The 26,641-nt window shown below is 52.5% G+C and overlaps 4 protein-coding genes across 11 annotated transcripts in view; 1 reads left to right on the top strand and 3 right to left on the bottom strand.

Annotated features, from left to right (window-relative positions):
• Positions 1-1,117: 1,117 nt before the first annotated feature.
• On the bottom strand, positions 1,118-12,754 carry LOC116518966 (tubulin polyglutamylase TTLL13-like). 6 transcript variants are annotated; one of them, XM_032232541.1, is made up of 16 exons: positions 12,675-12,754; positions 12,227-12,503; positions 12,035-12,075; positions 11,499-11,617; positions 10,787-10,917; positions 9,989-10,145; positions 9,684-9,827; positions 9,360-9,445; positions 8,650-8,875; positions 7,743-7,927; positions 5,427-5,615; positions 5,139-5,322; positions 4,642-4,842; positions 2,209-2,551; positions 1,593-1,833; positions 1,118-1,361 (listed from the first exon to the last, which is right to left on the bottom strand). In XM_032232541.1, the coding sequence occupies exons 2-16, from the start codon at positions 12,490-12,492 to the stop codon at positions 1,190-1,192; spliced, it is 2,685 nt and encodes an 894-aa protein (XP_032088432.1). In that variant the 5' UTR covers positions 12,493-12,503; positions 12,675-12,754; the 3' UTR covers positions 1,118-1,189. The 6 variants fall into 6 exon arrangements, with proteins under 6 accessions (XP_032088432.1, XP_032088434.1, XP_032088436.1 ...); XM_032232543.1 differs by having other exon boundaries at positions 1,118-1,331; XM_032232545.1 differs by having other exon boundaries at positions 1,593-1,713.
• A 139-nt stretch (positions 12,755-12,893) lies between these two features.
• GDPGP1 (GDP-D-glucose phosphorylase 1) lies at positions 12,894-14,835 on the bottom strand. Its single transcript, XM_032232551.1, has one exon. The coding sequence runs from the start codon at positions 14,734-14,736 to the stop codon at positions 13,567-13,569; it is 1,170 nt and encodes a 389-aa protein (XP_032088442.1). The 5' UTR covers positions 14,737-14,835; the 3' UTR covers positions 12,894-13,566.
• Positions 14,836-14,935: 100 nt separating this feature from the next.
• CIB1 (calcium and integrin binding 1) lies at positions 14,936-17,099 on the top strand. Its single transcript, XM_032232552.1, has 7 exons — positions 14,936-15,057; positions 15,166-15,200; positions 15,332-15,434; positions 15,535-15,688; positions 16,174-16,292; positions 16,365-16,453; positions 16,595-17,099. Exons 1-7 carry the CDS (start codon positions 15,007-15,009, stop codon positions 16,614-16,616), a joined length of 573 nt encoding a protein of 190 aa, XP_032088443.1. The 5' UTR covers positions 14,936-15,006; the 3' UTR covers positions 16,617-17,099.
• The window catches only part of SEMA4B (semaphorin 4B), a 41,764-nt gene continuing 32,040 nt past the window's right edge, over positions 16,918-26,641 (bottom strand). For 2 of the 3 annotated variants that reach the window (XM_032232548.1, XM_032232549.1), the window contains exons 10-14: positions 20,900-21,110; positions 20,434-20,549; positions 19,896-20,062; positions 19,628-19,707; positions 16,918-19,315 (exon numbers count right to left, since the gene is read on the bottom strand). In XM_032232548.1, coding sequence (XP_032088439.1) covers positions 18,540-19,315; positions 19,628-19,707; positions 19,896-20,062; positions 20,434-20,549; positions 20,900-21,110 — 1,350 coding nt within the window. In that variant the 3' untranslated portion in view covers positions 16,918-18,539. The remainder of the gene's footprint in view (positions 19,316-19,627; positions 19,708-19,895; positions 20,063-20,433; positions 20,550-20,899; positions 21,111-26,641) is intronic. The other variant, XM_032232550.1, reaches the window with a different exon arrangement.

The following is a 26,641-nucleotide window of genomic DNA, read 5'->3' as shown; positions in this document are numbered from 1 at the left end:
TCATCGATCAGCGCGACCAAAGGAGTTTCCGTGCTGTAACCAGGCCTGAAACCGACTGATAGGAATCTAGATAATTGGTTTCATCCAAGGACCGTCGAAGTTGAGAGGCCACCACTTTCTCAACAACCTTCCCAACAAAGGGCAGGTTGGAGACTGGACGATAGTTGCTCAAAATGGCTGGGTCCAGAGACGGTTTCTTCAGGAGGGGTCTCACCACCGCATTCTTTAGGTGGGGTGGGAAGATTCCCTCCCGGAGAGAGGTGTTAACTATCGTCCGGATCCAGCCACGTGTCACCTCTCTGCTGGTCGAGACCAGCCAGGAGGGGCACGGGTCCAGTATACAAGTGGAGGCACTCACCGCTCCCATGGCCTTGTCCACTTCCTCAGGAGAAGCAAGTTGAAACTGAATCCATAAAGTATGCTCAAGACCTTCCCCCGGTACCTCGGCTGGTACCGTGCAATTGGAGTCCAGCTCTGTCCGAATCCGAGCAACTTTATCCGTTAAATACTGAACAAATTCCTCAGCTCTACCTTGTAAAGGGTCATCCGCATCCCTCCCTTTCAAGAGGGAGCGGGTTATTCTAAACAAGGCAGCTGGGCGCGATTCAGCGGATGCAATAAGGGCGGCAAAATACAAGCATTTCGCCGCCCGTATTGCCACGAGATAGGCTCTGATAAAGGCTCTCATCAGTGCTTGGTCTGACTCAGATTTACTGGTCCTCCAGCGGCGCTCTAGGCATCTCTTTTGGCGCTTCATCTCCCGGAGTCCTTGTTCCAGGACAATTTCTTAATAAAAATTTTCAAACTTTGTTCCTGTCCTGGCAACGCACTTAGTGTTCTAGTTCCTTAGTATCTTTCCTGCAAATCCTACATTCAGGACTGAGGCACAAATTAGCAGCAAAAGTCCTCTAACAACCAGCGTAAGATTTGGTAGCTCTTTTTTTGCAAACTGTCCACAAGGCTACCAGCATGCAAAGTTTTGAAAGGATAGTTAAATCATGAAGTGTAAAGCCAACAAGTGTGAAAAACATGGGGCTCTGTGGATGCAAAGGTACATGTAACTATAACAAATGAGAGGATGGTGCAGCTTGTCAATGAAAGGACGGACAAACCCTCGTGGGTAGAACTGTATAAAACTTTAATACAAAGTTGGCTACAAAAGAAACCTCTTCCCAGCCCACAGGGCTTCTCATGAATTGTCCCAGGGCCTGGGCAGGCTGACTGGCATCTGCAGCGGGAACCTGGCTTGCAGAGAGAGCAGAGGAGGGGTGCAGCCCAAGTGCATAGAACCGTTCTCAGAACTTGCTGTTAGCTGGAGGGGAAACACGGCTCTGCAGAGGTGGAAGTTTTTGGGAGAACGGCTGAAAGAGATGCAGGTGTCTGGATGTACCAGGGCAGAGATTCATTCTCTGCTATTGCCCCCCGGCGCATAGATCAGTAACAGACACCCCCCAGCCCCAACTCTTTGGGCTCCAAGGATCTGCTGAGATTTCGGGTCAGGTCCCCTTCCTGAAGGAAGAAAAGGCCAGCTGGCTAGGAGTCGCAGGCTTGGCCCCAACTCAGGGTGAGGGAAGAAGTGAGGGGGCTGCTACCTGGCTTGGCTGGAATGCATAGCAGCCACAGTGGTGGCACGATGGGGACTCCCGCGCCGGATGAGGGGGGCTGAAGCCGAGTTGATGGCCAGTCCTTGCAGGGCAGCATGGTTGAGAGGAGCTGCAACAGATGGGAAGGGGAAGCTGCTGTATATGGTGCCTGCGACGTTTCGAGGGTGGGAGAGGCAATTCAGGGAGCTGGGGCTCAGGTACAGAGGTCTCTTGCTCGATGCAACTCTGTCTGGAAAAGGAAATGGCACCTGGAGATCTTGAGCAGAACCAGACAGGAGATCTGCAAGTCTGTAAATGGACCTGAATCTCTTCTGCACCCCAAGATCCACAGCAGCTCCAAGTCCAGAATCCCCTCTGCCCCTTTTCTGTGGCCAAAATGGTTCTCGGGGGCAGAACTGACTGTGGGAAAGTGCACAGCTTCTTCCTATCCTCCCCTGCCCCCCCAATACTATTTCCTCCGCACAGGGCCAAAGGGGGCAAGGACGTCTCTTGGTCTGGCCCAAGTTTGCTACTTTCTAGAGCCCTTGTGCTCTCCTGAGCCCTGGAACGCTGCCCCACAGGGAAGGCCCCTGCAAGGACCCCCAGCTCCCAGCCAAACACTCACTGCCTTCTGCTTTATTCTTGGCACTGGCAAAGCGCTGCCCTCCTGCTTTCAGCATCCGTGCCAGAGTGCAAGGTTCGCCCACCATGGCTGTGCCCAGCCAGCTGAGGTTCCTGGGTGGCTGGAAGTGGAGTTGTGGCTCGCGAGGGGGGCCAAGGCCCGAGAGGGCTCCCAGGATCGTTGGGATGAAGCCTTGGTTTCCCAGCAGCTGGACTCGTGCTGTGGGTTGCTGCTGCAGGATCTGGCGGCCGAGCTCCTGAGCTGAACCCCTCAGGAGGGAGAGGGGGACAAGGGTCATCAGGTCCTGGGTGTTGTGGTTGTTGAACACATCCTGGAGAAAGTGCGGCTGGAAGAGAAAAGCATCAAATTGATGTTTTGGGAAAACAACCTTCCTGTCCCACCCACCAGGCTCTGAAAGGTGCAGATTTTTTGCAATGACTCACCCTGCCCTGTAGGGGACAGGTTGTTTAATACCTCAGATTGGGAAATGAGAGTCATGCTTCTCACCAGGTGAGAAGTCAGCTGGGTGACCACAGGTTGGTCCCTCTCTCTTAGTCCAAGGAGGCAGGAACAAATCACTTTTGAAAAACCTTGCAGGGACTAGTCCAGGCCATTGCCAGGAGTCAAGACTGACTCAAAGGCACACCACAAATCAGAAAATTATTAACGGCATATTTGGGCCCTTCCCTTTAGGCAATTGATTGCTTTATTATCTGGAGGGGCAGGGACAGGTCTCAGCCAGTCATTAGATCACATCAATGGAAGCAAGAGCTCCAGGGGATTCTGCTTCGCTCTCCTCTTTCAGACACCAGCTTTAAGAGGGTTGCAAACACACCCTGGCACAGAAGAGAAGGGGAAGGAACAGAAATGGGGGGCCAGAAACAGAGGCCAAGGGAGGAAGGGAAGAGTTTAGCATAGAAATACCACAGGCCCATCAAATACTTCACAGCAGAGGTGGGTTGCTCCCAGTTCACACTGGTTCGGGAGAAGTGATAGTGGTAATTGGACATGGATCGCCGAACTGGTAGTGATGGCTGGCTGGCCACGCCCCAAAATCAACCCAAACACCTGTCCTGCCTCGCCTTTGCCACGTGCATCCACACAACTGCCTCCTCCTGCCTACACACAGGTAAGCAATATTTGCACTAGTCTAGCCCCACCCCTCCCCACCGGCCAGCGTCTCCCAAAGCTGCTGTGGTTGCAGCCCAGCAAGCTTCGCATACTGGAGAGGGCGGTGGGAGGAGAGGCACTTGCACACCACAAGATGGCTGCAGGAGACCGATCGGAGGGGAGGAAGGAAACGGCCATTCAGAGCGGTTCCTCCCGGCATCCCTGCCAACCAGAGACCAGCCTGGGACTCCTTTGGAGGCAACAGACCCAACAGAGGCAAGCACTCCTCTTGATAGGGCGGCTGTGCTCACCTGTGCCAGGAGGCACCTGGCAGTGCCACTTCCTCCAGCCCGGCAAGTGCCTTTGAGTCGAGCCCTCAGGGCTCCTCGAACAGCTCGGGTGTAGAGGGTGCTCAGGTGGCTCCGGCTGTGCCCAGGCTGGAGGAGGTGGTGCTGCAACCGACTGTCACCAGGGAGACCTACCGGCGCTGCCAGGTGCCTCCTGATGCAGGTGAACTGTGCTTGGCCGGGCAGGGGGGTCGCAAGGCTTCAGGCTAGGAGCGGGCAAGCATGGCTGCCCCACCAAGCGCTTGCCTCTGTTGGGTCTGTGGCCTCTGAATGAATCCCGGGCTGGTCTCCGGTTGGCGAGGATGCCAGGCAGGACCACTTGAATAGCTGTTTCCTTCCTCCCTGGGCTCCATCTCCTGGGCAGATGGAGCAAGAGCCCAGGGCCAAGCCCATCGGTAACAGCTGCCACTTCAAGAACAGGCTGCTCAGCTCGTCCCCATGCCATCCAGGAGACAGAGAAGAATCCTAGCCTGGCGCCTCCCTTCCCCTGGCTTGTCAAAAAAATTGCCACCATTTTGGTGGGCGTGGCTTGGTAGTGAGGTGTCATGTGACTGAGTGTGTGTGAGTGACATCAAGTTGACCATAGCCACTCAGTCCCATACTCCCCTGACCCTAGCCATGCCCACCAAACCGGAAGTATTTTTTTTTAGAACCCAGCACTGCTCCACAGGATGTCACACTGAAGATTGTTCTAAGAATCTGAACATAGAATAATCCATTAAGGTTAAGCCGGGGGGGGGGGGGGGGACTCTGGCTGAATGTTGGGAAAAACTAATGACAATAAAAACAGACTGAAAGTAGAAGCAGGGGACTCCCATTCATCAGATGGGAAGTCTTTATTCTGAATTTCTGCCCTGAGCTGGGCTCGCATCGAATGGCCAAATGGTCCTGCCCAGCTACAGGCAGCCTTGAGTTTCCCCACTGGACCATGTTGATGCCCAGCCCTTTCCCAGGATGACAGGTCTGTGCAGAGGGTCACCTGGCATTCAGAGACATTGATGTGGGGCCTCTGGACTTCCACAGACTTTGGCTCGGCGCTGCGCAACAGGCGGGTCAGCTGGTCAACAATGCCAAGCCCCCGGATGAGGTTTTCTCGCCGCAGGAGGGCCTTGACTCTCTCGACTTCTTCTTCCTCCACTATGGCTTGGGGAGTCATGCTGTCATACTGTAAGGAGGCCATCTGGCAAGCAGAACAGCAGCGTGTTAATTCAAAAATGCACATATGCCCATTTAAATTAACTTTTAAACACTTTCCAGAAAGCAAAACCAGAAGCTCTTTTGCTATGCATTCCAGCCAGAGTCCTCAGTATCAGATTTCAGCCACTCGGTGGCTTCCTTTGAAGGGCAACACTGATTTCTCCCGAGTTCATGCAGCCCTGTGTAGAACTCCACCTGGACTTCATTTGGGCAGAAGTCCATGTATTTGCCATACAGAAGCTAAGGGAGTGCCCCACCCCCACCCTGCTCGCAGGGCACCTTGGGGCTCCAGGTCTTGCTGTGGCTGTACGCCATTCGGGTGAGGGCAGCCTTGCCCTTGCTCTTCTCCTGAGCCTTCTCTCCAGCCGACTCCCCCTGCAAGCTCTCCTTCACTTCCCGTTTCTTCTTCCCAGCTGTGTTCTCCCTCTGCTCCTGCTTCTGACGGATCTCCTCCAGCTGCTGCCTGGGGCGGAAAGGGCCACAGAGTCAGCAGTCACAAAGACTGCTCTTATACTTGCAGACTTTCATTAGGACCCAAAAGCCCCATTTCTAACACCCCCGTGCTACCTGGCACACTCTTCTCTGGCCTTGGAGGCTACCGTCTCTTGGAAGAGGGATCCACTGTGCTTGAAAAAAGGGCTGTACTTTTCAGTGCCATGTGAGGGAAAGATGCGCCGGTAGTGGCCCAGGTGACTGTTCTCGTACTTCTCTGCTTGGGCCAGCCAGGCGGCCTGGCTGTTCTCCATCTGTTCACGCCTGGAAGATAACAAAGAGCTGGCCCTAAACCCAAGACACACTGGGCCATAGGAAATCTTCCTGCCCTGGGTTTCTCTCTCTCTCTCCCCCCCCCCTCTCTCTCCCTCTCTCTCACACACACACCAGCCTACACTGTGCACTGTGTGCACAATTATTAGGCAAGCTGTATTTTAGACAATTAATTTTATTATTGAAGGAATACAGTGCTCTAGGTCAATCCAAAATGTTAATAAACCTCAACCTGAATGTTTAAGAAAGTAAAAGTGAGTTTCTGGTTTTCTTAGGAGAATATCTGTGTGCACAATTATTGGGCAACTATTAGTGTGTGGAATTATTATGCAACTAAATGAAAAATGAAATGTTCCCCATCTTCTTTGTTTTCATCTATTAAAGTGAGAATAAACAGCTCAAAATGTACAAATAAACTTTTCTGACATTTAAAAAAATGTATCAGTGACCAATATAGCCACGCTTCTTTTCAATAATAGTCATAAGCCTTCCATTCATGGAAATTGTCAGTTTGTTGATCTGTTGACAATCAACTTTTTGTGCAGCAGCAACCACAGCCTCCCAGACACCATTCAGAGAGAGGTACTTTTTTCCTTCACCATAAATCTCCCATTTAAGAAGAGCCCTCAAGTTCTCCATAAGGTTTAGGTCAGGTCATTATTCTGTCACCTTTAAGGCCTTTACTGGCTAGCCACACAGTGGAGTACCTTGATGCCCGCAATGGAGCATTGCCCTGCATAAAAATCATGGTCTTCTTGAAAGATGCAGACTTTTCCTGTTCCACTGCTTGAAGAAAGTGTCTTCTAAAAACTGGCAGTAGGTTTGGGAGTTGATTTTGAGTCCATCTTCAACCCGAAAAGGTCCAGCTAGCTCACCTTCAATAATACCAGCCCATACCAGTCCCCCACCTCCACCTTGCTGGCGTCTTGAGTAGCTCTGTGCCCATCACTGATCCAGCCACAGGCCCTTTCATCTGGTCCGTCAAGAGTCACTCTCATCTCATCAGTCCCTAAAACCGTTGGAAAATATTCAGCTATGTCTTGGCCCAGTCTTGCCGTTTCAACCTGTGTGTCTTGTTCAGTGGTAGTTGGGTTTCAGCCTTCCTCATCTTGGCCATGTCTCTGAGCACTCAACACCTTGTACCTCTGGGCACTCCAGGTGGGTTGCAGTTCTGGAAGATGACAGCGCTGGAGGAGGATGGGTTCCTGGTAGTCTCACATTTGATTCTTCTCAAATCTTTGGCAGTTAATTTGCGTCTTTTTCTCAACACATTTCTTGCGGCAACAAAACATTGGATGGTTCTGTGATCCCACTCCAATATCTTAACAAGAGTGCTGCATTCCTCTGAAAGACTTTTTACAACTTATGACTTATCAGAGTGAGTTAAATTTCTTTTTTCGCCCATTTTGCCTGAGGAAAAGAAGTTGCCTAATAATTATGCACATCTTGATATAGGGTGTTGATCTCCTTAGTTGACACCCTCCCTCAATACGCAAATACAGATCACCTGAAAGGGCTTGCATCCACTAAGCATTCCCGTTTATACAGCTTGGAGGTAGAAAAATGCATACAAATGATTATATAGTCAACATATTTACTTGCCTAATACAGGTAATCCTCAACTTATAACCACAATTGAGCCCAAAATGTATGTTGCTAAGTGAGAAATTTGTTAAGTAGGCTTTGCCCCATTTTATGACTATTCTTGCCACAATTATTAAGTGAATCACAGCAGTTGTTAAATTAGTAACACAGTTATTAAGTGAATCTGCCTTCCTCATTGACTTTGCTTGTCAGAAGGTCACTAAAGGTGATCACATGACCCCAGGATACTCTAACCCTTATAAAGAAGACCCAGTTACCAAGCATCCAAATGTGAATCACATGACAAATGGGGATGCTGCGATGGTCATGTGTGTGAAAAATGGTCATAACTCACTTTTTTCAGTGCCGTTGTAGCTTCAAACGGTCACAAAGTGAACTATTGCAAGTTGAGGACTACCTGTAATTGTGCCCACAGTGTACAGTTCAGATTCTCCGCTTGCTCTATGACTGCCTCCCCTGCGGTGGCTGGACAGAGAATGGCGAGGGCCCTCTGGCAGGGGCTCACAGAGTTACCTGGCCTCTCGGGGCTGCTGGTGGGGCTGCAGAAGGCGCTCCTTCACCCGCCTCTTGTCTTCTTCCAGCACCTTCTTCTTATCACAGGCCCGCAGGTTGATGAGATTGATAGCATCACAGAGTAAGGCATCCTTCACTTCCCGGTCCAGACGTGAGTCTGTGGTAAAGCTGGGAGAATGGTTGACCTGAAAGAGGGATCAAAGATGCCCCCCCAAGGCAGCATTTGCATTCATTTTGACCTGAGGAACCAGGGGAATCACAACATCTCTTTGATATCTCTTCTTGTTTTTTAATTTCCTAAAAAAACAGCTTCATAAGGCTGTTTGTAGGACCTGGGTTAGGAGAGAATACTACTAAGAATATCCCAAAGGTACTTTTTCAAGAGGCAACTCAACTTTCTACTTTCTCTTTGAAAATGTTTTGCTTCTCTTGGATGAGAAGCGAAACATCTTCAAAGAGAAACCAGAAAGTTGAGTTGCCTCTTAAAAAAGCACCTTTGGGACTACCATGACCTGGATAGCTGAGAATCTCCATAGAAACTACTAAGAATAAAAAATGGGTATCCCTTCAGGCAGAGGAAACTGTTCCTTTGGGTCTCAAAGAGAAGCAACTCAGGAGATTCTCTGCTAAAGGAGATGATGGGAAGGGGTGGCAATAGAAACTGAGTGGACGGTTCTTAATTTGAAATATCTGTTTCTACTACTTGATGGATGTTTAAATAGATTGCCCTACTTCATCCCCAACTTTCAAAATCTCTGAGCAGGATCTCATTCCTATTTAATTCAGAATTCAACATCTTCTAGAGCAGGTAAACCAAAGGGCAACGCTTCCTGCTTCAGATGGAAGTAGATATTTAATTTATATCTCACCCATCTCACTGTCAAACGGCTTTGGGAAGGATATCTACCTCCAGAAGCCACGGTTTGAGTTTCCGATCAAGGAGGATGTCGAAACCCAGAATCTCAAAGCAGGCACAACCAGAGATGTGGTTGGGGAAGCAAGTGCGATAGTTGTGCTTCAGAACTGGGTGAGCAGCAATGAGCGTTTTGATTATGATGTCCTCAATGTCCCGCCACAGTTCAGCTGTGTCATAGCTATGCTCCCGCATCCAAGTGTTCAAGGTGGACAGCTTCCTGTTGAGTCAAGAGAGGGAGAAGAGCTGCTGCAGGAGCAATTCTACTCCAGCACTGCCCTAGGATCACTGAGCAACCCCCCCCCCCCCGAACTCTAGGTCTAGGTCCTTCCCAAGGGAGCCTGGCTTTCCCTTGGTGTGCAGCCACATTCCTCTAAGTCACAGAGGGGTGCAGAGAAGCCTATAGTTCCCAGCCTTGTCCAGGGTGGGTACAGCTATTTGCTCTAAAGCAGAGAGACTTCTCCCAGCTGAGATGGAGATCCTGACAGAGCCTTTCCCACCAGGACGCAGGTATGCCTTGTTGCCCCCTCAGGAGCTGCACAGATGAGGCAAGTCAACTTTTTTCAAAGCAGCTGTTTCATGGAGTTGAGAAACGTTTCCTACAAATGGGCACCTGGTGTCCTATTCCGTGCACACACACACACCAGTCCCTACTAGCAGAAGTGCTGCCTCCTCTCCTGCAAGGGATTGGGTACAAGCAATACCTCTTGCTGCCCATGTTGTCATCCCGCACAAAATTCTCATTATGCTTGTTGATGGCATAGTTGGTCAAGTGCATACAGATATCATCCTATGAGAGAGACATTGAAAGGGGGAGCCTGATTCTCCACTCCTGAAGGCCATTGGAATTCTCCCATTGCCCACCTGCTTCACCTTCTCCTTGTTCCCCTGGACCAACAATGTGCCAGCCCAGGGAGCCCTGCAGACCCAAGGATGGCGTTCACCATGTCAAGTCATTCCCAAAGCCCCATCAGACACCAACAGCTTATCTTCCTACAAAGCGAATGCCAGTTCCTGGGCTTCTTTACCAGGTTGCTGCTGTTGGGCTCGATGTACCTCATGGTGGCAAAGCGGGCCAGCCCCTCCTCATAGACAAAGATCTTCAGGGGGTCGCAGGAAGTGACCAAGACATAAATGCGCATGTCAAACTTAAAGCCATCAATGAGGAAGGGCTACAAAGAGAGGATGAGAGACTGAGGGAAAGGAACAATTCCCAGCTGGCTGATTCTAGCCCAGAGCACACGTGCCGAAACCACATTCTCAACTGTCTGGGGCTCTTGTCTCTGCCCCAGGGCTGGATAACTGTTGGCCTCCTGGGCCGACCTGGGCCTACCTTAGTAATATACTGCTGGCAGATCATGTGCTCGCCATGCTTTATTTCCTTAGGGTTCCGGGTAATGAAGATGCCCCGCCCCTGGCAGCCACTGTCCGGCTTGCAAATGTACGTCCTGTTCTTCCTCATTCGTCCATAGGCTTGGAAGTCCCCATAGCTGCAGAAAGAAAACATAAGGCAGTGATGACGAATGTTTTTCTGCTCAAATGCCAAAGGGCGCATGCACAATACCGCGTGTGTGCGTGCCCACACCCATAATGCAATGCCCTCTCCCTATGCATGCATGCACAACCCCACTGCACGCCCCCTCCACGCATGCGTGCAGGCCTCACAGAAGCCTCCGGATTTCTGGTAGGCACATTGGGCCATTTTTCATCCTCCCCAGGCTTCAGAAAAGCCTCCTGAGCCTGTGGATGCAAAAAAATGGGTCCAACGGGCAAACCAGAAGTTTGTTTCCAAACTTTTGATAGGCCCATTGGGCCTGTTTTCCACCATCCACATGCTCCGGAGGCTTTTCTGAAGCCTAGGGAGGATGGAAACAGCCTCCTCCCGCCCTCTGGAAGGCCAAAAATCAGCTGGCCAGCATGCACTTGCGCGCTGCAGCTGACATAGGGCAATGCCTCATATGCTCTCAGACATGGCTCTGTGTGCCACCTGTGGAACGTGTGCCATAGTTTTGCCATCACAGACATAGGGACTGGCATGTAACTGACCCACGTGCCTCCAGCATCCCATGCCATGTCAACTGAGAGGGTTCTCTGTGGCTGGCACAACCATCACTGCCTCTCATTCACTCACTCAGCTGGCAAACACCAGGTGCGAGGAAAGATGCAGTACTCCTTAGGAAAGAGCCTCAGCATCCGGTTGAGGTTGCGGGCCAGCAGGTCCTTGCGGCAGATCTCGGCCATGCCAGGAAAATGGTTGATTTTCTGGAATGAAACAAAAGCAGAAGAAGAAAATGGAAGTGTCTTGGCACAGCTTTTGTTTTGTTGCTCTGCAGAATGCTTTGCTCCAATTCTCAGTCACGGAATGCATCTTCCCAACAGTTTTAACATTTAAGAAAATAATTATGAATACATGTAAAAACAAAACAAAAACCCAACCTCCATAATAAAAAATAAAGGCACATTAGCAACGTTTTATTCATTTCACCCAATAACTAAACAAAGTGAATTGTTGCATAAGAGAATATGGGGGTGGAGTGGAAATACTATAGATAGGAACCCAGCTATGGCCCCCCTCTGGTGAGTCCCTATTCTCATGCTTCTGAGACTCTTCATATCTTTTCCCACTTTTGGGAGTTACATGGAATGGGCAGTATAAGCCCTGCCGCAAGATATACCAGATCCTAGTGCCTCTCCCTCTCCCTTTCCATCTCCCAACTCCTCAACTCCAGGAAAAGGCTCCCCACTTTAAGAACTTGGCAGTCAGCCATCCTTCCCAAGCTATACAAGAACTGAAACCAGAACTTCATTTTCTCCACTCCCTTCACCCTGGCTGTGCTGGGTACCTGGAACCTCTTCATTTCCATGACACGCTCCAGTGAAACTGAGCAGTCAGTCCAGTAAACAGTCCACTCCTCATCCTCCCCCACTTCTTTCAGGCCACAGCGCCGAGCAGCACGCCTAACTGCAGCAAAGTAAGAAGATGGACAAAGCTGGTTCCAAGAGGCAATCATCTTCTGGCCTTGCTTGCAGGACCAGAAGCTACAGGTACTTGAACATCAGGAAGGATCATTCAGATTATTCAACCCCTCCAAGGGAGTCCCTGGAATCCTCCCTTTCCCAGCAAGGCATCCAGTGGCTCTCCTGGCCCAGATCAGACAGCAGTGGCTCATTCCTGCGTTACTGGCACAAAGCTAATAAAGGAAGACTTTATAGTCGACTCCTGCCTGCTTCTCCCACTCCAGAAACCCCCGGAGATTTCACTCGTTAGACAGGAGTGGAAGTCAGGTTACCTCCGGTGATTTCCCTTTTGCTTTGATTCTGTAGCAATCTCTGGGCCGAGGGTGCAGAGGGAAGCGCCAAAGAAGCCACCTTTACTCACCGCTTTCGTATTTGCAGTTCGCGAGGTTGATGGAAAGCAGCCTAGGAGGAGAAGGGAGAAGGGCGTCGCGCAGGGCGGGAGAGGGGAAGGCGGCGTTGCTGGCCTCCCATAAGAAGCTCCGGCCGGCCGGCCGGCCGCAGGAGGAGGCCCGGGGCGCTGCACCCCCCTCCCGCCCGTCCTCAGGGAGCGCACCGGTGCCTCCTCTTCCTTTTCGGCCGGGGCTCCTCCGGCTCGGCCTCCTCCGCCGTGGGTTCCTCCGGGCCGGCCCCGGGCTGTTCCCGGCCGGGCTCTGGGCCTCTGTCTGGAGGGGAGGCGCGCGGAGGATCCTTCCGCTCGGCCTCCGGCCTCTTCAAGCATTCGTTGGCAGACTCGTCCGACAGGCCGCCGTCCTCCTCTTCCTCGTCCTCCTCGTCGCTCTCGTTCTCGGACTCGCTGCTCTCTTCTCGGCCGATCTTCATCCTCTCGGGCCCTGGGGCGAGAGCAGCGGCCGGGCCGTCAGCGCGGCGGCGGCAGCGATTGTGACAAGCGCAACCATTATTACTGCCATCCTGCCGCCCGCCCAGCCGGGACACGCTCCCCGCGCACGGGTGGAAAAAGCCTCGTTCGCGGTGGGCCGGCCTGGCTCGCCCGCCCCGCTCACCGAGCCCGGCGGCTCTCCTGGCACAGAGGCGGCGCCTGAGGCTCCCTCGGGCCGCGACGCGGTCTCCATGCCGACCAGGAGCCCCGCCCTTCAGGCGGTCTACGGAGGGCGCGCGGAGCCCTGGCGCCACGACAACGAAGGACGCGAAGCTTTCGTCATCTGTGGGCGACGGGATGGTTTGACGGGGCGCCCCTTGCGGCTGAGAGGTTTCTGCTCGGCCCGTGGGCAGCGGTAGGAGGCGAGCAATTAAAGCCTCTTTTTTGGAGCTACCAGGACGTGGTGAAGGCAGAGGGTGGGGCGAGCTTTAGAAAAGCCCCTCTGTTCAGCTGTAAAGCTCTCCAACTGCCTGCAGATCCTTAGAGGTGGCAGTACAGGCAACTGGTGTGATTTAGGGTTCAATAGGAAATAAGATAGAATCGCTTGGAGAGGGTGGTGATGCCAGTCACTGTTCGGGGTCTTTTAAGACACCGCAGGATGATTTAATTGGGTTTACTGTAATAAAAAACTCAGCCTGTGATTTCCCTCCTAGTAGCAGTGAAGCTCTTCCTCAAAAATGCTTACAGGCCTCTTTAAATACCCCCATAAACAAACAAACAAGCCACTTTCCCAGAGATATTTTATTTTCCTTGCCAGTTATTAAGCCTTGTGTTTTGTCGTCTCCTCAGTCTTACTCTTTAGTTTATACATCTTCTTAGTCTGTAAAGAACACTGTCCATGCCTCATAAATTGCTGGGCTCATCTGGCTTAACTGGGCTTATCTCAAAATTGTAAATTCAGTCCAAATTTCATGCATGCAAAATCAAATTTGAGAAGGGGAGTTGGGTGTCCCAGAAAGACTCATAAGGCAGAAATGCCTCCCTGAGTCCCCCAACTTCCCTCAGCCTGGCTTCCTCTAGAGCAGCCTCCCCTGGGGAAGGGAAGACCATGGAGGGGAGGGAGGCAACTCTCGGAGGAGGTCCACAAGCTCTTGCTGGAGGTGGGCTAACTGGCTGTCTGGCAGGAGACATTGCTGAATCCTGTGAAGTGCTGAGGCCTCACTGAGGCCTTCGTATTCCTGGACGGTTTTGGTGGGCAGGTGTCCTGCCAGTTCACAAACGGCCACATTGAAGGCCAATTCTTCTTTGGTACCGAAGCAGGCTTTGCGCGCCCAAAGAAGGACCCGGAGGCCAGATCGAGCTCTGGAGCCGAGGGGGCCCGCGGGGGCAGCCCCGCGGGTGGCGAACAAGTTGTGAGCAATCTCTCGCTGGCTCAGATGGCGGGTGGCCCGGCCGATCCGATGGGCCAGCGGCTCCACCTGCCGCACATCTTCGCAGTAGAAGAAGAAAGCGGGCGCCGGGGCTTCCCGCAGCAGGTAGAGGCCCGCTTCGGGCAGGAGGGGCTCGCCGGGGGCGGATTCCACCGAGAGCTCCCAGTCCAAGTAGAAGCCGTGCAGGTGCAGGTGGTTGACGGAGGCGAAAGCGCCCAGGCTGTTGAAGCCTAGGCGGAAGCCGGGGTGGGCACTGAGGAGCACGGCGTCCAGCCCCGCCAGCAGAGCCTCCGGGGTGAGGACCTGCGGCAGGGCGAGCGCAGGGTCCGGGATGAGAAGCATGTGTCCCCGCTCCAGCGGGCTGACGTTGATGGCCACCAGGGTCCGGGGCGAGCTGGCCAGGCCGGGGCAGCGCCGGCGCAGGCAGAAGAGGATCTCCTCCCGCCGGATCTGGCCGAAGTTGAACTGCCGGGGATCGAAGCTCTGCCGGACACTGCGGACCTCCTGGGGCCGCCGCCTCTCGGTCGCCCGCTGCACGTTCAGCTGGGCCACCAGCGCCAGCCGTCCCGGCAGGACTCGCGTCTGCAGCCGGCCCAGGCGGTAGCGGAAGAGGCCCCGCCGCAGCCGCTCCTCCCAGCCCTCCAGCAGTGCCCTGTCGAAGCGCGACCAGGGGGGGCTGCCGGCCGGTCCCGCGCCGCTCCTCGGCCACTCCGCCCCGCGCAGCACCAGCTCCTCCGGCCCGTAGCAAAAGACCTCGGGGGGCTCCGCGGGGTTTACGCCGCCCTGGCCGGCCTCCCCGAGCCCCTCCGCGGCCATGCGGGAAGCCAGGCGCGGATCCCGCGGCGGAAGTTTCGCAGGGAAGACGCCCGGCCGGAGGGGCCCCGGTGCCCGCCTTGGCCGCGCCGAAGCTCCGCGTGGCGACGGAACCGGCTCCCGGCCGCCCTCCGACCCCGCAGGCGCTCCTTCTACCGAGCCGGCCGGCGCCGCAGGGCTGTCCGGCAGCCGCTCCGCCCAGGGGCGGGACGAGGGGGAGGAGAAGGAAGAGGCGCCCAGGGGGAGCCGGAGCCGCGGTTGCCAAAGGGACAGATGGGGGCTTCGGCCAGCCGCCTGCCCCGCGACCTGCTGGGCGAATACCAGGTGCGGGAGGCGATACCAGGGAGGGAGGGAAGGAGGGAGGGAGGGGAGGGGGCTGCTGGGGGTCCGGCCTGCCTGCCTGCGCGGCCCCTGACCGTCCCTCTCCTGCAGGAGCTGACCTTCCTGAGCAAGCAGGAGATCCTGCTGTGAGTACACGGGGCGGGCGGGTGGGTCCCCGAGCCGCAGGGCTCCCGGAAGCGCCGCAGGAGCCGAGCCAGCCGCCGCCCTGTGCGCCTAGGGCCCGGAAGCGCCGCCTGACCTCCGCCTCGCCTTGCAGCGCCCACAAGCGCTTCTGCCAGCTGCTGCCGCGGGAGACGCGTGCCCAGGCCCTGGAGACGCGCGTGCCCGAGAGCCGCCTCCTGACGCTGCCCGAGCTGCGGGTGAGCCGCCCCGGAGCCTCCAGCTCCCTCCCCTCCCGGGCTGGGCGGCGGGGTGCGTGTATGTGTGGCCGGCACTGAAGCCCCCGCCCGGCTCTTGCAGGCGAACCCCTTCCGCCACAGGCTCTGCCGCCTCTTCTGCACGGCGGAGAACGGCGAGGCGGCGCTCTCCTTCGAGGACTTCCTGGACCTGCTGAGCGTCTTCAGCGACTCGGCCACTCCCGAAATCAAGTCGCATTACGCCTTCCGCCTCTTCGGTAGGGCGGGCAGGCTGCCTCTCTGGAAGGGCCCATGGGGGCTTCGAGGCGCATGGTGGGCTCTTGTGGGCCAGAGAGGAAGGGCCCTGCCCGCCTGGGAGGGAAGGCTGCCTGGGGCTTCAAAGGAAGGGAAGAGGTGGGGGCTGGGGTCCCTTCTCTCCTGGCCTCTGGCTTTCAACCAGCCTGGGACATTCCTGCCTTGGAGCCTCTTTTCCCAAGCAAGGCAGGGAAGTTCATCTGCTTTCATCCCCCCCCCACACTTGCTGATTACATGGGGTGGGGGGGAAGTGGCTATTTCTCTGGGTCCTTGAATCTGCGCCTGTTATCAGACTCCCTTTCACCTGCCAAATGGGGGGGGGGGTGTTCTCCCAGGCCTGAATGAACTTGGAGCTCAGCCTTTCCTCCTAAAGACCCCTTACCAGAGCTGAGAAAGCTTCTAGCTTTGGGAACGCTAAGTGCAGCTTCTTGCCCCATTTTTCCCCTAGATTTCGATGATGACGGCACTCTAGATAAGGAGGATTTGGAGAAATTGGTGAACTCCCTGACGGGAGGAGGAGAAGACAGCAGGCTGAGCCGGTTGGAGATGGAACAGCTCATTCAGAATGTGAGGGGGGGGGAAAGAGGAGGGTTAGCAGAAGTGGCACAGCCAACTCTGACCACCTCCCTCTTTGGGCAGATCTTAGAGGAATCTGATATTGACAAAGATGGGACCATCAACCTCTCTGAGTTCCAGCATATAATTTCCCGCTCTCCAGACTTCACCAGGTACTGCCTGTTTTTTGGGGGGAGGAGGGGTGTGTGGAGCTTTGGCTGAATCAGTTGGGGTTTTTTGGGGAGGGACAGTTGTGCTTTAGAAGGAACCTGGTCAGCCTTTGATGATGAAGCCGTCCTATCTTTTTCTTCCAGCTCCTTCAAGATTGTGCTCTGATTCTTTTCTTCTACAAGTTGCTCGAAGATTCCACCTCTCAGAAAGTGGCTCATTTTCTCACAGCAACAGGAGCCCAAACCTTGACCCATCTAGCTCTGAGAGGCACTTAAACCAGGGCCTTGCAGTCATCTCAACCAACCGGTCTTTCTATGGGGAGGGCTGGGTGGGGCAAGGACATTGGGAGCTGTGGCTGCTGCTATTCTTTGCTTCTGTCTCACCTGGAGGGTCTGAGCAATGGCTTGGGGTGACTGCTGTAGGCGATCAAAACTCAAGAGCAAATTGTAGCAGGGCTTTGATGTTGCTCCTTCTTCTGCCTCCTCGTGGAGCAACTGAGACTTTTTCTATTGCAGGGTCTGAATCACGACCATTTTTCTTGCTTTCTGAGTGGTGGGGAAGAGCAGCAGTCTCTGGAGTTTGATAAATATACTTGTGACATGATTTTGTCTGATTTCTAGTTTACTAAATAAAACTCAATAAATGGAACCCACTCATGTTCCTCCATCTTTATTTCACTTTCTAAAGAACAAGCTCCTCTGTATCGCTCCCAGCACGGCAGAAGGAGCCCAGGTTTGCCTTTGAAGGAGCGAAGAACAGAAAAACAGGAGTTATGCCGTCTTGCCACACATTTCAATCCGACCCTCTCAGGTGGGAGGCTGACAGGAGTAGGACTGCAGGAGCCCCATCCAGTCCTTGGCCAACAACTCTCTTCCCTCTGGGAGCCCAAAGCAGCCCACCAAGAAGCCTGCTTCCAGCGGTGCAAGGAACTTTCCCTGCAGGAATCCTGGCGGGTCCTCATGGAGGGTCCTTGGCCCTTCTAGGCTTTGACACCTCGGGTGGTGGGGACTTGGCCTTTTCACAAAACAGCCACTCCAGTTGGTGAAACAGGCCAAGGGAGACGGTTTATGGTCACAGACCACAAACAAGGATCAGATAATCAACAAACTCCTAAACCAAAGTCAAGCCCCTTGTTAGGGCAACTGCACCTGAGTTAACCAGTGAAGAGATCTGCTGGAAACAAATGGCTTCCCCCTCTTCAGGCCAGCCAAGCATTTAGGAATGGGGCAATTATTCAGAGCACCAGCTGAGGTTGGAAGGACAGCACAGGAATGGTTTAAATGGCTTCACCCAAGCATGGTGCAAGAGTCACTACTCTTTCCTCCCCTGGAAGACAAGAGATTACGTCTGTGTGAAACAGACGGGTTATTAAATGTTTAGCTGTGGAGAAAGGTCCCTTAAGGTGTGATGATCTGGAGTCTGGATGATGAAAGACAAAACTTTTGAAATGGGCTCCTTTTAGGAGCCGGCTGTAGCTTCTGTTGTTCTGAAGGACACCCTGAAGGATGCTCCCCGATGCTTTCTGCTCATCAGTGGGTGTCACCAGGACCAGGTCTCTGGTTTTACACACAAAGAAACCACACAGAGGAGTTTTTCTGACACAAAATGGTGCAGTAATTTCCCCCCTAGTGCACAGTTCATTAGAGGTCAGACCAAGGTATCTCCCAGGCTTTCCTTCCCAAAGACAGGATGTTTAACCAGAGTATCTCCTTTCACAGGTGACTTCCAGGCGGGTATTTTGTACCATGCAAGCTACCCTCCCAGCAATGGTTCCCACAAGGCTGAAGAAAGGGGAGCCAGGTTGTCCCATTCTGTCCCCTCCTGGCAGTGCTAAGGACTTCTGGCAGTGCACCGCTTGAGCTGAAGGGCACCCTAGAACGGGAGGCTGTACCTGGTTCTACACCTGGAGGCTACCCCTAAGTGGCATTACTGCCGTGGCAGGAACCGTGCCGCAGAGCTAGAGTGCCTGGCCCTATTCCTTAGCTGAGTGGGGCTGCCCTTCTGCCTGGTCCTCTGCCAGAGTATGGGGACACCAGAAGATTCTGCCCTGCTCCTTTCAAGCCCGCAGAATGACACTCTTGGGGAAGGTCACACAACTGAGTCCTGGATCTCAGAGCCAAGGCGAACCCGAGGGCGCTGGGCGGGACCCAACACCTCCACGAAAGTCTTGGATATATTAAGTGGTCGCCGATCAGACTCCAGAAAAGCCACAGGGGGGCCGGCTAGGGACTCATGCCCAGGCATGCTCACCACCAGACTCTCGCACAGAGCCTGGTAGCCCTTGTGGTCTGCCAGGGCACCAGGCACATTCAGGCCAGAGAGGGGAGGCATGTTCTCAGCAGGCAGAATCTCTCTGTCCTGCAAAATCCTGGGCTGGGACCAGCCGCATCGGCCTTGCTTCAGGCAGACCTTCAGGCTGACCTGGTGCTTGTGCAGCGTGAAAAGGATCAGCAGCGTCACGGCAACACTGAAGAGCCCACACATCACAAGGAACTCAGTCCAGTAGGTCCTGCCCTCCAACAGCCCCGAGACGTTCTCCCCCGAGATGCTCCTGGAGGTGCTAAGGGTCTTCAGGGGGTCTTGGGCGGGCACCAACTTGGCCCAGAGCCCTGGCTCCACACTCACACAGTAGCTTGCCATCAACTGCTGGAAGCTGCCCTCATGAGACCAGCATTCGTAGCGCCCCACCTCGGCTGGACTGCCCACCAGCAGCAGCTCTCCCTTGGGCAGCACCAGGACAGCGGAGCTGAGGGCAGCCCCGTTTTGCACCCAGTGCCGGGAAGCCAGGTTGGACAGCAGTGGGCAGGGCAACGGCATCACAACGTTGGGCTGGAGCACCACCTGCTGACATGGGGCTTGCTCTCCTGGAGGAGGGAGAGAGAGGGAGAGAGGGAGGGAGGGAGGGAGAGGGAGAGGGAAAGGGGGGGAGAGAGAGAGAGAGAGAGGGAGGGAGGGAGGGAGGGAGAGAGGGAGAGAGAGAGAGGGAGAGAGAGAGAGAGACCGTCAGAGCTGGCTTTGTAGAACCAGCATTCTCAACAGCTAACTTGGCTCCAGCACAGGAGAAACCAATCCCTGCATGATGCTCCTGGGCTTTGGAGCCAGAAGGAGAAGGCCGGTTTCACTCCCCTCCTTCCCCCAACTTTCAAATCCCAACCCCATCAGATGTGACCCGTTACCTTCTGAATGGCCGAGTTCCACGCCGCTGGTCTGGCAAAGCTGGCTTGTCTCAGCCCCTTCGATGTCCTGAACCCAGGTCCTGTTGGGAGAAAGAGCGTGAGGCCTGGGAAAAAGGGGGAGGAGGGGTACCCCCAAGAACCACGTGCCCCTGTAAGTACACCACGCAGAGGAGAAGAGCAGCAAGGGACCGGGAGAAAGGAGGGAGCTGCTTCCCACACACCATAAGGACTGGGGGTTGGAAGCCAGCCTGTGGCAGGAAGCACTCACACTGATTGGAGTGGCCAAGGGCTGGAGATAAACAGCTGACAGGCCCCTCTACTCCAGGCACAGTAAGGGTCTCCAGCCAGGACACATTCTCCACAGCTCCGATAGAGACTGCAGTTGGCCACGGGCACCTGTGCCAGGGCATCATATGAGGCAGCATAAACCAGACCCTGAAGGAAGAACAGGAGACCTTAAGGCATCTTCATCCAAGAACATTGGAAGAGGCTGTACCACAGTTACTCTGCCACCTCCTGAGGGCAGAGGCATTGCCCAGGCATCAGAAAAGATGCCTCTGCTCTGATTAGGAGGGTGGGGGGGCTTCTGTTCTGATCCAGTGGCAGCCGCCTCTTGCGAACGAAGCAGGGACCCAGAAATGCATCCTTCCCATGCAGAAGAAACAAGGCAGCGGCAGCTGCTGCCTGTCTGGCCCTGATTCAGAAGCCCTCCAAACACCTGGCCCAGAGGCTGCCCAGCCACCTGCTTCTCTCATGCAAAGAACTGGGGCAGGGTCCCCCGGCCTCCCCTTGGCTTCCACTCTTGCCTGGGTAGAGTCCAGCAGCAGCTCTAGGACAGGTTGCTCCGGAGGGAACAGCTGAATCTCCTCAATGATCCGGACTCCTCGCCTCGTGATCACTGCCTTATGCAGGCGGCCATCATCTATAAGGCACAAGAGGTGCCCGTTGAGAGGCCCATGGGCTGCCCCCATGCCCCTCTCCTTCTTCCCTGCGAGGAGGACTTCTTTGCTTCTTTGCATCCACCATCTGAGCTCCGAGAAGATGGGAAAGGCCCAGCTTTGGATCTAGCATCACCTCTGTCTTTCCTTGGCTTGCATTGATCCCCCTCCTTTTTTCCCCTTCAAATTCCAAATCCGCAACTCACGCAATCTGCACACAAAGCCATTTATATGCTGGCTTGATCAGCCTGAAGCCGTGGCAAAGCCAAGGCAGCAGCAGCAACAGAATCAAGGAAACCGGCTTCCTGCCCACCTTTCTGCCAGTCTTGCTCACCTGTGCCCAGAAACAAGACATCGTAGGTTTGCTGCAGACTCTGGACACGCTGCACACTGAGCTGCTGGTAACGAGAGCGGGGCTGCACAAGGAGGGCCTGGCTCCTCACCGCGCTGTTCATGAGGAAGTGGTCCTTGAGGTAGTTCAGAACCCGATCCGGCATCTGCAGGGAAGAGCTGATCTTCATCTGGCGGCTCTTGTGGTTGATGCACTGGGAAGAGCAGGAGGTTTCTGGTGAGCCCGAGCAGAGCCCTCGCCCACCCCTGGGCCTCCCTCCCTCCGGATTGCTCTGGGGAGAAAACCAAGAGGTTTTGGAGTTCCTCTTTGGCCTGCTGCTCTGCGAGGCTCCTAGCCTTCAACTGTTTTAACCAAGTGTCCCAACAGAGGCTTTCTCAGGAAGGAACTTTGCTTGCTTTTTCTCACCCCCCCAAAAGAGGCTAGAATTTGGATAGTGCTAAGTTTGGAAGTTTAACCCAAACACAAAAGGTAGGAGCAGCACAAGAATTTACAAAATCTGTAGTTCAAGTCTTGTTTTTAAAATAATGCGGTTAAGATGTCTAGACACTCACAGAATTATTCTGCCAACAACATGCAGGCGAAGATGAACATTTGCAGATCTACGGCAAAAAAGCAGAGCAGCACCAGCAGCTGGGAACTCCAGAGCAGACTGACTTGCTGCTGAGAGTGGCCAGGGCGCATGGCTGACTTACTGAAATGTGATGGGGAAGAGGAGAAATCTACTGCACCAGGAATCTGAATGGTGGGGATAGGGAGACCCGCCGTGAAGGAAAGCTGCAGTTTCCTTTGCATTTCAGACGGCCCAGCCCCCCACCGCCTAGCACTGGCCTTTGAGCTGGCTGCCCCTGAAGGGCGTCCCTCCTTCAGTCTGGTCCCAAGGGCTACAGGGCTGGGCTACAGTTTAACTTGGAAGCTTCTTTTTCACAAGGAAATCACATTTCTGGTGCATCCTGTTTAATCATGGATTCATCATTTGGACCAGATGAAGTTTTTCCAGCCCCCCCCCTTTTTTTTTTACTGTCTGGAGCAAAGGGGGCCGATTTCAGTCACCCACTTCAACTCCTGCTGAGAAAGCAGCCCAGTTAAGGCACCCCCAGAAAGTGGCTGTTCAGGCTCTTCTTCTACACAGCATCAGAGTTAGTTAGGTGTGTGGATTAAGTGACAGCAGTGACTTTTTGAGGACACTGGCTGGGACCACTCCTCACTTTGAACCCATGAAGGACTTTGCTGGCTGTTCTGATTTCAATTTAGCAGTGATCTCAATTCCTGATCAATTAGCATCAACCAATGATAACACTGACAAATTAATTTGAAGCCTTTATAGGAAATACAACTATGTATTTCCTATAACTATGAGAGCCCTCAGCAGAGTCCTCCCTAAAGGACAGAGAGCAAAAGGGGAAATAAAGGGAGAAATTAAATCACATTAGAAACCAGCTTTTACCAGTTACCCACAGTTGATGAAAACACCCATCAGAATCCTCACTGCTCTCTCCTCCTTCAGGGGGGATGCTGCAAATCATCACAATGCTCCACAGGGGAGCAACCAAAGCCACCCAGGCCCTTGTTGTCACAGAATTCTCATAGTAGCTTAGAAGAAAGAGTTTGGCTAACCAGCTGGAATGGGGGCAAAGGATGGTTCCTGGCTTTTACACAGCGGCTTCCTATCAGGCTCCTGTCCTTTTCAGCCTGGCACATCTTCCAATCCCAACAGTCAGAAGATCAGATCATTACTAGCTGCTCCATTTTGGAAGGTCTCCTGATGAGATGGGCAAAGCGCAAAGGGGAGGCAACTGCCCCAAGACTACCCAAAATAGAAACTGCAGCCCACCCAATACTTCCTCACACGACCCTTTTCCAAAGGTTGCTGGGCCTTCAGCAGCACCCCCTTCCCTCTGCAACCGGTATAGTAGATATTAACCAGACCCCCTTTTAGTCCAGACGATACCCCCAGAGTTCTGGTGAGGTTGAAACCTTAGAACAGGTTGGTTTGGACTCAATAATGGAAGTATACTTATAAGATTTTATTTATTCTCAGATCTATTTGAACATTTCAGCTTTTATAATCTAAAATGATCAAGTAGATTTGAGAATACATAAAATTTTGTACTGTAATCAAATATTTGTTCCTTCAAGCTGGCAGTAAAAGATTTTAATTTACTTTATGGTACAGTTGCTAGGCACAACGTCTCACAACTGTGACCTGCAACTTTCTGGTGGTTCCCCTGTTGACTTTGCTCGTGGGAAAAAGGTAGCTGTGAAGGGTGTTAGGAATATAATCTAACGGTTGGATTGGCAATATATAAACCATATAGCAATGCTGTACCTGTTTCTTTAAATCATACTGTAAAATGTGATTGGCTGCTGTTTTCCTCAATCGGCCATAAGAGCGAGCCAGAATGACTGTTAGCTCTCTCTCCCTGTTTGTTAGATGCAGGGCTGATCTGATCTGAGTGCTGTGAGCTATTGTAAGTTTTGCAACTGCTAGTAAACTTTGAGTTCTGAACTGATTATATGATACTGGTCTATGTTATTTGGATTATCCCTTAACTGAAAGACGTTGATGACTGACTGTCTTATCTGTGTATGACTTGGACTGTTTGATGGACTCTGATACCTCTATTTCCACGAAAGTAAAAGCCTATTTAAACTGCAGTGTCTTTGTATGCTGGTTTGTGTGTTCTCCAGCACAACTCTCACAACGCTTCGCTGAACATACTCACTCTCCCAATGGGGAGCTTACCTAACAAAGGGGACAAATTTCCTGATGCAACAGTATGTGTGAAAGACCTTGGGAGCCAGGAAAGGAGGTTCCCAAGGGAATAGAAGAGAGGGCTTGTCCACAACAGCAAACTGGGTCGTGGGAAAAGGCTCAGAGGAGACCCTCCCTCGGTTTTTGCACTATAAAGGAGACGGCAGACTTGCTAGACAGACAACCAGAGAAGCTAACTCTACTGAATTATAGAGCTCCACTAACAGAACCTTGCAGGTCTCCCTGTCTCCCACACACCATTCCATGTGGCCTGGGACACTGGTGCCCACTGCAAATGCCAAGCGCCTGAACGGCGATCCCTCGCTCTGGAGATGCTGCAGCCAATGTTCCCTCTAATTTTTTTTCAGTGTGAGCGGGAAAGTATAGTGTTTGAGCGGCACAGTTTCATGCCTGAGCACCTAAGAGAGCAACAGTTTGAACTGCTGTCACGTCTGCTGGACATTTGCGCAACATTCCAAGCGTCAAGCGCCGATTGCGAGCGAGGTTTCAGCCTGATGAATGCCAGGCATGAAAAGTGCCACTCAAACACTATACTTTTCCGCTCACCCTGAAAAAAAAAGACTTCTGCTCAGCTTTTACATTCTAAGACTGGCTAGAGAGAGACATGGCACCAACAGGGTCCTGGGTCCTGGCATTTTGCAGGCAACCTGTCCTCTCACATTCCTTTGGAATGCAACCCATCACATTTGAATTAGATTTTGCCAATTATCCTATTAAAAGATAATCCTATTATTCTAAAATACGACTAACTCAATATTAAAAACTGTAAATATTTAATGCTGATAAATAATAGCAGTAATTGTTATTTAGTATGAGTAAAATCAGTATTGATATATCAATATAATATCTATCAAAATTGACAATAAACACTAAAATAACAATACAAATATATAATGTGAAATATAAATGTAATAAATATAAATGCAACATAAATGTAATAAAATAATTTATCATGAAACTCTCCCCCTTTAAAGTAGTAAGATCAATTAAATAGTCTAGCAAGTTTGGACTATATGCTATATGTTATGTTACTTAAGAATATATATACCTCAGAATCAGATACAACATCCACATCATTTCCAGCTGAATCGATAAAACCATATGCCATGTCAAAACTATTTTAAATAAAGATATGAAATTAATCAAGTCTTGCATTTATTTTTCAAAATGAATGTATTATTTTTTTGTTATTTAAGTTTGTACCCCATCTTTTCATCTCCAAGGTATTCAAAGCAGCTAAAAGATTTTTTTAAAAAAATTTGAAATCTACTTAAAAACTGGTGTTAACATCACCATAATCTAATTCAAAAAGCCTGGCTAAAAGGGGAATTATCCTTTTCTAAAACCAAAAAAGAAAGAACTGCTTGTATTCTGTAGTATTTAATCAATGCATAGCTTTCAAATGTAATCCAAATTATATATCTAAACAACATTATAAATCATTTAAATATCAGAAGATTCGAGCATTTTTTCTGATCTCTTGGCAGAAAGGATATGTACTGGCATTTTATGGAATTTAAAATGATTAAGTCCATGACACAAATTGCACAATAGGAAATCCAGGCCAGAATGCATTTAACTCATTGTATCACCAGGGACCAGAATTTAGCAGGCCCAGGGAAAAAAAAGTAGGTAAGGCCACTTTATAGCTAAATTTGATACCATTAAAAATTAAATAGGATTAAAATCTGTGGTTTATAATTTACCCAGTTGTGCAATGTCGCCCGCCCCACTCCTTTCGCCGGCAGTAGCCCGCTGCACCAAGGGGGCATGTAAGAGGGAGGGGGAAAACAGGAGGAGAGGTTCAAATCCAGATTTCCACCCGGATGCCTCCCAGATGGGCCCGAAGATTCCGGCCAGGGTGACCACTCTGGCGCTGCCTATCATTCCTGCCGCTCCCCGGGGAGGTGGGGCAGCTGCGTGGAGATGCATCTGCCTTTTGCGCCCACTGACAAGATACGGATCCCAACCCCGGGGCGTAATTTGATTCCCCTCTTCCCTGAGCTCACAATAACACCCTGTCTCACAAACCAAGAGCCCATCAGGCCGAGTTCAATGGAGAGGCTTCGAAGAAACAAGCCAGCATATATTTTTTTCCAAAAAAAAACAAAAACCCAGTCCGGAGCTCAGCTGAGCTGAGGCTGTTGGATGAAGCCGTCACCAACGCGTTTCCCCCTCCTCCCCCTCCCCCGTTCCTTCAAGACAGGAAAGGAAATTAGGTCCGTGGGCCACATCCAGCCCAGCCAATCAGGCGGGAGCAGCCGGCGAGGCCCGATCCTGCCTTCGCTGGCAAAGCGAGTCCAGGCAGCAATTATTAGACAGAGGTGGGTAGAGAAAGACGGACGAGCAGAAGCCCAAATGAACGGAGACAGGCCAACTCATGCATTGACGATTGGGAGGGAAGGGGGGGGAGAAACAAGGTGAAACGAGAGCGTCAACCAGTTCCCCACCCACCCACTCACTCACTCTCCACTGCCGCTCCCCGCATTTTCTGGGCGGGGTCTCGCAGTCGCAGGAAGGAACCCCCTCTCCAAGGGATCCCCCGAACATGGACTTGAAGAGCCGTGCTCTTCAAAACAAGTCTGGGGAGGTCCTTTGCAGGCGGCCAGTTCTAGCCGCCTGCAAAGGATTTCCCCACGTTTGCTTTACAGAAAACTCTGCGCGGCAGATAGAATCTGCTGCGCGGGCTTTTCTTGCGATGTGCGCGGCCGCGCAGGCGCGCACCTTAGAGGGAACAGTGGCTGCAGCAGCCACAACTTCAAGGATCACTCATCAACTTCCTTTCTTTCAATGTCACTGCAACTTCCAGTGGTCACTGAATAAGCGGTTGGTAAGCGCGAGCTGCCTGTACATCTATCTCTCTCCCTCTCCCTCTCCCTCCCTCCCTCCGTGTGTGTGTGTGTGTACCCAGAGCAATCAGTAATGTTCTGTTCAGATTAGACGGTCTGTCT

The sequence above is a fragment of the Thamnophis elegans genome, chromosome 16 (genome assembly GCF_009769535.1).
Source record: "Thamnophis elegans isolate rThaEle1 chromosome 16, rThaEle1.pri, whole genome shotgun sequence".
In the NCBI taxonomy this organism is placed as follows: Eukaryota; Metazoa; Chordata; class Lepidosauria; order Squamata; family Colubridae; genus Thamnophis; species Thamnophis elegans.
This window is presented reverse-complemented; position numbering and strand designations above follow the sequence as displayed.

Excerpts from the sequence above, each read along its gene's own strand:
- CIB1 (XM_032232552.1), top strand. The coding sequence starts at position 15,007 with ATGGGGGCTTCGGCCAGCCGCCTGCCCCGCGACCTGCTGGGCGAATAC. Across the intron at positions 15,201-15,331 it reads AGCAAGCAGGAGATCCTGCT|CGCCCACAAGCGCTTCTGCC; the intron begins GTGAGTACACGG and ends CTCGCCTTGCAG. Across the intron at positions 15,435-15,534 it reads TGACGCTGCCCGAGCTGCGG|GCGAACCCCTTCCGCCACAG; the intron begins GTGAGCCGCCCC and ends CGGCTCTTGCAG.
- GDPGP1 (XM_032232551.1), bottom strand. The coding sequence starts at position 14,736 with ATGGCCGCGGAGGGGCTCGGGGAGGCCGGCCAGGGCGGCGTAAACCCC.
- LOC116518966 (XM_032232541.1), bottom strand. The coding sequence starts at position 12,492 with ATGAAGATCGGCCGAGAAGAGAGCAGCGAGTCCGAGAACGAGAGCGAC. Across the intron at positions 9,446-9,683 it reads AGCCCAACAGCAGCAACCTG|GATGATATCTGTATGCACTT; the intron begins GTAAAGAAGCCC and ends TCTCTCTCATAG. Across the intron at positions 5,616-7,742 it reads CAGCAGCCCCGAGAGGCCAG|GCGTGAACAGATGGAGAACA; the intron begins GTAACTCTGTGA and ends GTTATCTTCCAG.